Source organism: Dacryopinax primogenitus (assembly GCF_000292625.1).
Source record: "Dacryopinax primogenitus strain DJM-731 SS1 chromosome Unknown DACRYscaffold_9, whole genome shotgun sequence".
NCBI classification, from domain to species: domain Eukaryota; kingdom Fungi; phylum Basidiomycota; class Dacrymycetes; order Dacrymycetales; family Dacrymycetaceae; genus Dacryopinax; species Dacryopinax primogenitus.
Window position 1 is genome coordinate 127,750 of NW_024467206.1, and position 10,038 is coordinate 137,787.

Consider the following 10,038-nt stretch of genomic DNA (forward strand, 5'->3'; position numbering starts at 1 on the left):
CTTTACCCCCTCTGCTCCCAGAAGGGATTTCAGCCATCACCTTTGATAGGCTTCACTTCCAACCACTCATTACTATACTATACCACCTAAAAGGGTTCTCTTTGATTGGACATCTGGAAAGAAGAAGGGAAAAGCAGAAGAAGGAGTATCAACATGCTGGGACAGCATGTCTAGAAGGGGGGGTGATGTCAGGGCACCAGCTCATTGCTTGGTCAAGAGACATGACTAAGCCTTTATGACATGGAAGTAGCTGGTATACCTTGGCATGTGCTGGAACCTGCTGGAAGGATTGGATGGTCAGGTGACCTGCTGTGCATGGCTGTGCATGACCTCATATGACCTCATCCTTGGTCATATGACCTGATCACCTGACTAGGCTGAGTAAGCAAGATGTTCTAGCAGGTTCCACCACAGAGGTATAAATATAAGGCCTACTCTGCCTGGGACTGTCTCTTCAGACTTGGTCTCTTAGGATCATCCACAGATACCTATACTGTAGATAGGTCTTAGTCATCAGGTCTACTCCACTTCCTTGTTGCCTGCTTAGACTCTTGGCACTCTTAGGTGAGCAGACTTAGTCAGCCTGTGTTGCCCTAACAGTCAGGGAAGTACTCCTCTCTGCCTGCAGCATTCATGCAATGGCTGCAAAGTAATGGCAACAGTCACCCCAGTCTGAGTGAGTCAGGGATGGTGTGGTGGATGTCAGCACCGGAGTTATGGTTGCTAATGAGGGACAAATGCCTTTGCTGCAGCAAAGAGGGAATTCCTCTGGTGCCCCCTCCACAGAGGGAGGGTCCTCACAATGCCCCTCCAGGTGCAAATACCTTAAGTGCCCCTTCCAAAAAAAGGCCTGCCTTAAGCAACCCTTTTAGGGAAGGTAGTGGTAGGGGAAAGAGATGCATGCCAGGGTGTGGACCTGTCGCAACAACATGTTTTAGTTTTTGGCCACAATAATGTTATATTATGAAATATGTATATATATAGTATTTACTATACCTTTACTGCTTTCTTTGGCTCCTTTCTTTTTATCATGCAATGTCCCCTTGCCTGCCTTTCTTTTGGTGGATTAACTGAAATATCTGGTTTGAGTTCTGACAAAAGTACTGGTGGATAAGGTATTGCATATGTAGCATGAAGGGTGTCTGCTGAATAAAAGGGACTGATATAATCCCCTGGTGCCAGTTTAGACCAATTACAGAGCTTGATAGCATGTTGACATCGAATTAAGTGATCTTGAAAAAACCAACAAGTGCACATCCCAGAATGTCAGTTTGAATCAAGAAAAACTGCATGTTCATCATCTCCTGCAAACATGCAGGGTATTAGCTTTGCATGTTGAGGGGTTGAGGGCTGAACAGTAGATTCACTCACATGAGCAGATTCATCTTGAAGAACCTTGTAAGTCATGGGTGTCCACTTTTTGTGATATTTGCCATATTTATTGCACCCAAGGCAAACTTGATCATTTGATTGGTGGAAATATAATTGAGGAGTTGGAGGGCAGGACAGCAATGTGCTTTTCATAAGCACTGTTCATAATTTCAATGGAGTTTGATGTCACTTTTCAAATTGATGACCTGGGAATGCATATGTGCCCTGCACATGGGGAATTGCATTAATATAGGCTGCAGTGCATGCATTCACATTCTTCAGCTTATCAAGCTCATCATTGAATTGCTTGGCAGTTTGGGCATATGCAAGTGGCCACACACGGTAGTGCACAGCCTTCCCATACTTTGTCTCCATGTTGCTAAGAATATGTTGGGCACAAAATGCTTTGACCACATTTGGGAGCTCAATTGAGACTGCATTCAAAAGTCCCTTTTGATGATTGGAGATAAGCACTGTTGAAGGCTTGTTCAAGTGGGGTAGGGGTTCACAAAGGTGTCAAAGAAACCAGCTCCATGTGATTGTGTCTTCTTGTAATGTGAGAGCCCATGCCAGTGTTATGACTTGATCATTGGCATTGTGAGCAGTTGCTAATAAGAGTACATATTCAAAGCTTGTTTTTGTCCAGGCACCATCAACAGCAATAAGACATCACATATAATTCCATGCATTCTTTGCTGGAGAGGGGCAAATAAAAGATTCAGTGAAAGGCATTGTTTGGGTTGAGGCAAAGATCAACAGTTGCATTTGGATTATGAGTGTGAATTTGTGTTGCATAGGCTGGGAGCTTCTGAAACTCAGTGCATTGTTAAGCAATACCATTATTGATGAGACTTTGCTGTGCATGCTGTGCTAATTTGTAGTTGATATCAATGCATTGCTTTTGGAGGATATCTTGAAGAACTCAGGGTGCAACATTTTGCATTGGTGGCAGCGCATGCTTGATTTTATGGTTGATATACTTGGAGCAACTCAATGCAGCATGGGGTTTCTTCACCTCTGTTTGGCAGGTATGATCAGGCACCAGAGTCACAATCTGGAAGGAAGAACCCATAGTGCAGACTGATGCTTTGAATCCACAGTCAACAGTATCACAAATCATCATGAGCTGCTTTGGATCGCATTTTTTGACATGGCAAGATGCATTTTGAGCATTACAAGAGTCAATCAATGCAAAGGATGCTTCATTGAGAGTGTAAAAAGTCTGTCCCTCTATAAGAGAAGACATTGCTGCCAAGAAGGGTGCAGAAGATGTGTCAGGAACAGTCAAAAAGCAATGTGACATGTCCGGACCCTGGTGTGCAACTCTTTCCCTTACTCCTACCTTCCTAAAAGGGTTGCTTAAGGCAGGCCCTTTTTTGGAAGGGGCACTTAAGGGATTTGCGCCTGGAGGGACATTAATGTGAGGACCCTCCCTCTGTGGAGGGGGCACCAGAGGAATTCCCTCTTTGCTGCAGCAAAGGCATTTGTCCCTCATTAGCAACCATAACTTTGGTGCTGACATCCACCACACCATCCCTGACTCACGCAGACTGGGGTGACTGTTGCCATTACCTTGCAGCCATTGCATGAATGCTGCAGGCAGAGAGGAGTACTTCCCTTGCTCACCTTCCTCTGCAGAGGGGGCACCAGAGGAATTCCCTCCTGCAGCAAATGTGCACTGGTACCCTTGCTGCAGCTAAGGGGTCCTTTGCCTCAGCAAAAGACCCCTGCTGCAGCAAAAGCCCTTTGCCAAGCTCCCTTCCTCTGCTTTACATTTGCTTCCCTCGTCACGGCTGCTCCCGGCCTTCCTCCTGGCAACTGGACTCTACAGACGGCGGAATCGGATTGGTCAGTGGAAGGAAAAGAAAGCCCTTTGCTCCAGCAGCAGTATACACAGCAAAGGGACCTTTGCTTTTGCCGCACCCTTTTGTCCCATCAAAGCACCCGAAGGGTCGAAAACGGGACCTCGCAGCGGCGTGGGAAGGGGCTCCCCAGGTTGAGATTCGTTTCGGCTGCCCATCACGCAAGGACATACTGGGTGATAGCGCTGGCATCCGATGCAAGATCGAGAATCGATCAAAGTCGAGGACGAACACAAGATTTGAGCAACACGTCTCAACTAGGGAGCTAGAATGTGCAGGTATACCCTGCCATGTATCAGAATTGGCTCGCTCTCTCGTCGTTTTCTGATAGTCAGAGTTCAGAATGTGTCCAAGGCTGCGATGTGAAAACGATCTTACGAACAACTGAACGTACTCTGTCCTTTCTTAACGGCCGAACCCGTTCACGCAGTAGGAACATGGATGGTCGTAACGTGAGTACCGTTGTCCCTCTTAGCGTCGACTGTAACGTGTCATCCTTCTTTAGGATTCGTTCCTCCAGGGTGGGCGGGACTCCTGCATGCCCTAAGAGACTCCAGCTGGGAAACAAAGGGCGAACAGCTTACCTAATTACTAGAACGCTCGCCCCACGCTCCTCGATATCTTTGCGATTCTTGTTGACGTGCTGCAACACTTGTTGCTCTACCGCCTGTTTTGCCGCCAAATCGGAGCCGTAAGGATTATTGAGCTTGCTCGACCAGAGGACGCTCTTGATCGCTTGGACCAGTCGGGTTGGTCTGAACATCTCGAAGGCTATCCGATTCAAAGAGGAAGAGTGGGTGTGGGTGATGTGGACAGCAGGAGTAGCTAGACGTGAAGACAATGCAAGAGGGCTTGTGGATAAACGAGTATGCTTTATATGCCAGGGATACCGTGCTCACGCCGTGCTACCTCCCGAAAATCTGGGCTGCCTGACGGCCATTGTCTCCCGGGCACTCTGGTTGCCGTGCCAACATTTCATTGGAAGCGCAGGACGAACAATGGTATGCATTCGGTCAAGGGGCTGTACGCCGCAACTTGCAAGCTAAGCCGCTGCGGACTCGACGCACTCGACGCGGCCATTGTCCGTGCAGATATCTTGGTTTTGTCCGCAATCGGCATCGCACAGGATGGCATATAATGAGCGGGGACAATGGTCGGACAATGTTTGCACGCAGCACACTGGAGTTCAGGAGCATTTGACAACGGAAGCTACTAGTACAGTGTCATGGCCTCCACGTGCCGTGCCATGCCAGTGATCAATGCACTGTAGTTGGTGGCGAGAGCCGCAGAGCGTAAACGCGGGACACAAAAACAAGAAGAATGGGACGCACCTGCCTACTCCTTTCGTATTGTGCTTAATGAGCGGAAGTGAGATGAGGTGACATGGTATCATGGACGTTCGCTGCTACATAGTGACAGCGATGGGTGACATACATGGCTGATATGTGGCTGTCATGCAACGCATTGCCTGCACTCGCCGCCGCAAGTGCGCTAAGCGAAGCAAGGTGGGGGTAACCAACCTTACATGGCTATCAGCTTGTGCCCAGCAAGCGCAAGACCGTGACACTTCGGCTCGTCTGTGTCCCAGGAAACGCAAAAGCAACGCTGAACAGGCTCTGAGTGGGCATGGCTGCAAACATAAGTAGATCATGAGCGGTCTTCGCCATATACACACCCGCAGACAGTTGAGCATCTATATTCCAACCCGTATCCTCAGGAACACTATCGGCTTTCAAGCGATTGTAAGGATCTGCTTCGTGTGGTGTTTGGCTGGGAGAACACGTCCGTTCAGTTTTGAGTCGGAAAGACTGAAACACTAGCACGGATCGCAGAGCATACAAGCGGATCATCATGGTTTCTGACCCACTCATGCCTCAGAAGGTCTGCTGCAGTACCGCGCGTCTTCGGATCGAGTCGAAGCGCATCATGAAGAAAGCATGCGCAATCTTTGAGCTCTTGTTCGCTCAGTACGTTGTAGCAGGCCAGCGCTGTCTCCAGACATACTACATCTTCAACCCGTACGAGGAGTGATTTGGCTGATGATACTTTGAGGTTGTAGAGTCGCATAGTGAGGATAGACTCACAGTGAGCTACGAAATAAGTATCTCGCCGGGAACCGTCCCTGAGCATCCAATCGGGAAAGTTTTCTCCCACTACGCCAGGCATAGAGCCAAGGACAAAGCTCTCTACGGTGAAATTTGCTCCACTATAATTGGGAAAAAGGGCGGTTCCGGTAAGGAGCTCGAATACCTGGTCATTATCAGCGCCGCGGAGCCTGCAGAGCTGCATGAGCTTACCAAGCATCCAAGATTCCATACGTCAGCCTTTGAGTCCCATCTGCATCCAAGAAAGACCTCCGGAGCTCTCAGTTGAACCGGTTGGGCAACTTGAGCAGGAGTTCCGTCTGTAAACCCCGCTGAGGGCAGAAGAATGAAATTGAGCTTGACGCACAGAACGCTACATACCAACGCCAAAGTCAATGAGCTTGATCTCGCTCAGGATTTCAACCCCGCTCGTCTCGCAACATAGAATATTATCCTGCTTGAGATCTGCGGGATGTTCAGAAGCGTAAATGAAAGTTTCCTGGACGTACCCGTATGCACCACATGACACTCATCATGGAGAAACGCGAGGGCTTTCAGCAGCTGCTTCGTGATTCGCTTGACTAAGAGAAGGGGAAGTTGTCGGGTTCGGTAGTCCTCCTGCAATCGGCCAATAGAAACGCCCAGACGCTCCATCACGAGACATATATGACGGCGTTCGCCCGGACTTGTCAACGTAAAATGATCTTGAAGCTGAATCACATGCGAAGAGCCACATTTCGGCCTTTCTGTGGTCTTCCGTCGGATAGTCTGTAGAACATCGAGCTCCGAGGAATGTTGGGTTGTCGAATCTCGGAGAATCTTGACGGCCCAGTGTTTCTTTGTCCTTGAGTCCAAGTCAGTCCCTCCCACGTCACTCAAGCTAGACAACTCACTCAGAGTCCTCCACGAAAAAGACTTCAGATTGCATCCCCTTTCCCAGCACCGATATAACCTTATATCGGTCATCGAGGAGGTCCCCTACCTGGGCAGGGTAGTAACCACGATCTTCCTCAGGCTGCTGACCGGCATCATGAATGAATCCCTTGATTGTCTTTGGCCGAAACTTTGGACGTTGTCCGACACGCCATAGAGCCTTCAACATGATCAGAAAGAGGGTGTTACTTTGGAGGACTCCGGGTGACTGCACATTTGAAGCGGACCCTTTTATTGCCCCTCCATATATACAAGGACCCTAATTTAGAGTGCACTGTGCCCGAGCAAGGCAGTGAATGAACATGTGTGTGCAGCTGAATTCCATATGCTATATAAGTACAAAGGGCAATGTGAGTTGACTGCTCTGAATGTTTGCAACTGTGAAGTCCCAATTTTGGGGGACAAAAATTAGGCTATCAGCTCATGTATGCACATGGGTCAATGCAGTATATAGCTGGCTATGAGAGAAGACATCAGTGTGACAGTCTAGTACTGTCTTATCAAGGGTGAGCCCTTGACAGCTATGAAAAGTAGTTGCATAAGCAAGATGAAGTGGCAGTTGTGTGCAAATCACTGTCCAGCTTGAATGTTGTGGTTGAAATGCAAAACGGATGTGGGGAATACAGAAGAGCTCTCTGCTCAGCTCACCATTAGGTGCTAGCAGTTGTACCTGAACAAAGCATTGATTGAGTTTTTCAAGAACTACTCTGGCATTCTTGACCAAGTGCTTTGCCACTGACAGGTTCCTCATGAGCAGGCAAATTGCCCCCACTTTGAATGTGAGGGCATGTGGAGGAATCCCTGGCTTGGTGAGTGTGTTTAAGTATTCAGGCATTTGTTCTTCATTATCCAGATCCAGGGCTTCTCCATCTTTGATTGAGTCAAGGCTTGTGTAAACTACTGCAAAAGTTGTGAGTGTTCTTTTTTTTTGCTTTGAGTCAGAAGATGCACCTTCATCTGATTGCAGCAACTCCAATGTCTGTGCATTGTATGTATCCACTGTTGCATTATGGGGGCTGAGAAATGCTTGAGTTAAACACTGGACAGGGTCTTGCAGAATGTGTGGTGGATACAAAAAGTCAAGGACCATGTCAAGGTGAGATACTGGTTGAAGTAGAGGGAGCCTGACTTGTTCTCCAGAGGTGTCTTCTCCAATATAATCCATGAAGGCTGAAAATTCTGGGTCATCTCTATTGCACACTGGTGCATGGAGGCGGCGAATCTTAAACATAGGCCAGAGTGGGCTGGAGAGAATAGAGGCTTGCAGGGCTGCTGTTTCACCTGTTCCCTTAACCACTGGTGCTAGCTGACAGAAGTCTCCAAGGCCAAGAAATGGAAGACCACCAAAAGGGACATCACAGCTTGTAATATGACAACAAACCATGTCAATAGCTTCCACTGTTGTTTTGTTGGCACCTGGCATCTCATCTAAAACAATTAAGCTGGCAGCATGAATAAGATCTGCCCATCCAGAGGGTATTCAGATTTCAGAGAGAATACCAATGTGGTCCTAGTAGTAAAGATGAGAACACTGCAATTATGAATGAAGAGAGACACAAACATCTTTCACCGGAATGCAGAAGAGAGAATGTGCTGTCTGGCCATGCTCATAAATGGTGGCTGCAATGCCTGTTGATGCAAACACCAAAACAATGTGTCCATTGCTCCTGAGCCAGGCCAAGAGTGTGTCCACCAAAAATGTCTTGCCTTGTCCTGGTTTGCCTTCAAGAAAGTAGGGGCCAAATGCATGGTATTGATGTTGCACTGTGAGTAGAGATGCATGAAGTTCATCATATACCACATGTTGTTCTTCCAGCAGCTGTGCATAGCCAATGCAAGCAGCCTCAGCCAACCACAGCTCCTGACCTGCAAATGCAGCAAGTTCTTGGGTGAGCTCCACTGAGTGCCTTGCAGGCTGTGGGAGCCCATAATATGATAGATCCTTTCCCACATCAGCAAGAATATCTCCAATAGAAAGAAGAGCCTGGTTATATGCTGTGACAGGTTGTGGGAGGTGCCGAAGAAAGTCAGCTGAGAGATCCTCTCAAAATGTATCCCATAAGGGTGGAGCAGGATACCCTTCCAGAACCACACAGGCAAAGAGAAAGTGTAGTTGTGCTGGAGTACAAAGATCTGCAACAGCCTCTTGCAAAGCATAGTATCCTTCATTATCATTATCAAAGAGGCCTTGGGCATGTGCTGCCTCCATGTATGAAGGATATCAAACACCATTCACCCAGTATAGCTCTTCATCGCTTTTTGCAGCCTTGTGTTGGAGTAAACACTGAAGGTAGAAGACATCCCCCCAAGATGGTGAGATGCTTTGCAAACAGGCATGGTGTTCTTCATTTGATCACTTTCTGTGGCATTCCTGGCTGCACTTCTTCAAAGGATGCACCAGGAGGGAGGTCTCCTTTCCATGCATCCAAGATATATCTCGAAAAGTATTTTGCATATAGCAAAGGGAGTAGGGCTGGATGGCATGGACATGCAAAGTATTGAAGCAGTGTTGAGGCTGTTGACTGACCACCATTGTGTCAATATAATTGGCCATAGTTTTCTCCTTCTGGATGTATAGAGAGTCATGTGATGCCAGGGATTCATTTTGATATAAGAAAGCGAAGAATTCTCCAAGAAGCCTCACAGGCTGAGAGGTATCAACCTTTAACATAGTCATTGACCTCATCCCTAGGAGGATGGTTTGGATCCAGAATATTGAACATTGTGTTGTCCAGGCCTTTATAGAGATACTTGTAAAGGTAGATGAAGACATGTGTTGAACCGACAATATCAGCATGGACATGGCAATTGAGTTCATCAATGAATAGAGGCATGTGTGATGAAATCCATTGGTCCCTCTCATCGAAGCACTTGTACACTGCATGACCTTCTTCATTGATCCAGGTATGGTCAGCAAGTGGTTGGGGGAAGTTATAGATGCATTTCCCATCATGATTACATTGATGGTATTTGTCTGGGCAAAGATGGTCTCTTGGGTGTGACATCCACCATTCAATCTTGGCTGCTAATTGGGGTTCTTCAGGAATGTGACCACTGATTATGTGATCTACCTGATCTGGTGGGAGCTTGGGGTGGACCTAGCAATATATTCAGGCTTCCATTAAACAAATACCTATACAGGCATGGCGTACCTTGAAAGCTATATGTGAATGGGGTAGGCCATGTTTCTGAAACTCTACCACTTGGATAATGTAGAGGAGTTTGCCAAAGTGCTTGATTGAAGTGCTGCAGTTGTGCCTTAAAGATGCATGCAACAACCACAGGAATATCTGAGGCATCCTGGCCCCCTCTGCAGTGTTCTCTAATCTCTGGCCAGTTGGGATTGCATGTCATTGTCATGAAGATAGTGGCTTGACCATGAGCTTGAGCAAGGGCAAGTGCATCTGCAGTTTGCTCACTTGCCCATCTGCATGATCCAATGAAGCTTGGAGGTAGGTCAATATTGATGGGCCCCTCATCATCTTCACTATCTTCTCTGTCTTCATTGTGATCATCAGGTGGGTGAAGTCCTTCTGCACAATGTTCTCTTGCACATCTGATATAGTCAAGATGTTGTTCCTCAATTCTGGAGAAGCCATCACAAATATATTCATTGGCCAATCAACCAAAGCATAGGAATCAGTACTCCATTATTAGGCAGGAGAAGTACCACTGATGCTGGGTAACACCATATGCATTTACATAGTGTTGTTGTATTCTGGCCTGTTGGCCATCATTCTCTATGATGCCCCATCCTGGCATCCCATGAGAAAACAGCAAGGGATACT

The 10,038-nt window shown here is 47.4% G+C and overlaps 2 protein-coding genes across 2 annotated transcripts; both read right to left on the minus strand.

Annotated features, from left to right (window-relative positions):
* Nucleotides 1–3,411: 3,411 nt before the first annotated feature.
* Nucleotides 3,412–4,106, minus strand: DACRYDRAFT_22142 (uncharacterized protein; the record flags this gene model as incomplete). Its single annotated transcript, XM_040772698.1, has 2 exons — nt 3,739–4,106; nt 3,412–3,685 (listed from the first exon to the last, which is right to left on the minus strand). A coding segment is annotated over exon 1 (179 nt), but the record flags the coding sequence as incomplete, so codon positions are not given.
* Nucleotides 4,107–5,021: 915 nt separating this feature from the next.
* Nucleotides 5,022–6,419, minus strand: DACRYDRAFT_79337 (kinase-like protein; the record flags this gene model as incomplete). Its single annotated transcript, XM_040776394.1, has 6 exons — nt 5,022–5,225; nt 5,280–5,483; nt 5,531–5,649; nt 5,699–5,782; nt 5,827–6,161; nt 6,211–6,419. 6 exons carry the CDS (start codon nt 6,417–6,419, stop codon nt 5,022–5,024), a joined length of 1,155 nt encoding a protein of 384 aa, XP_040628610.1.
* Nucleotides 6,420–10,038: the final 3,619 nt, after the last annotated feature.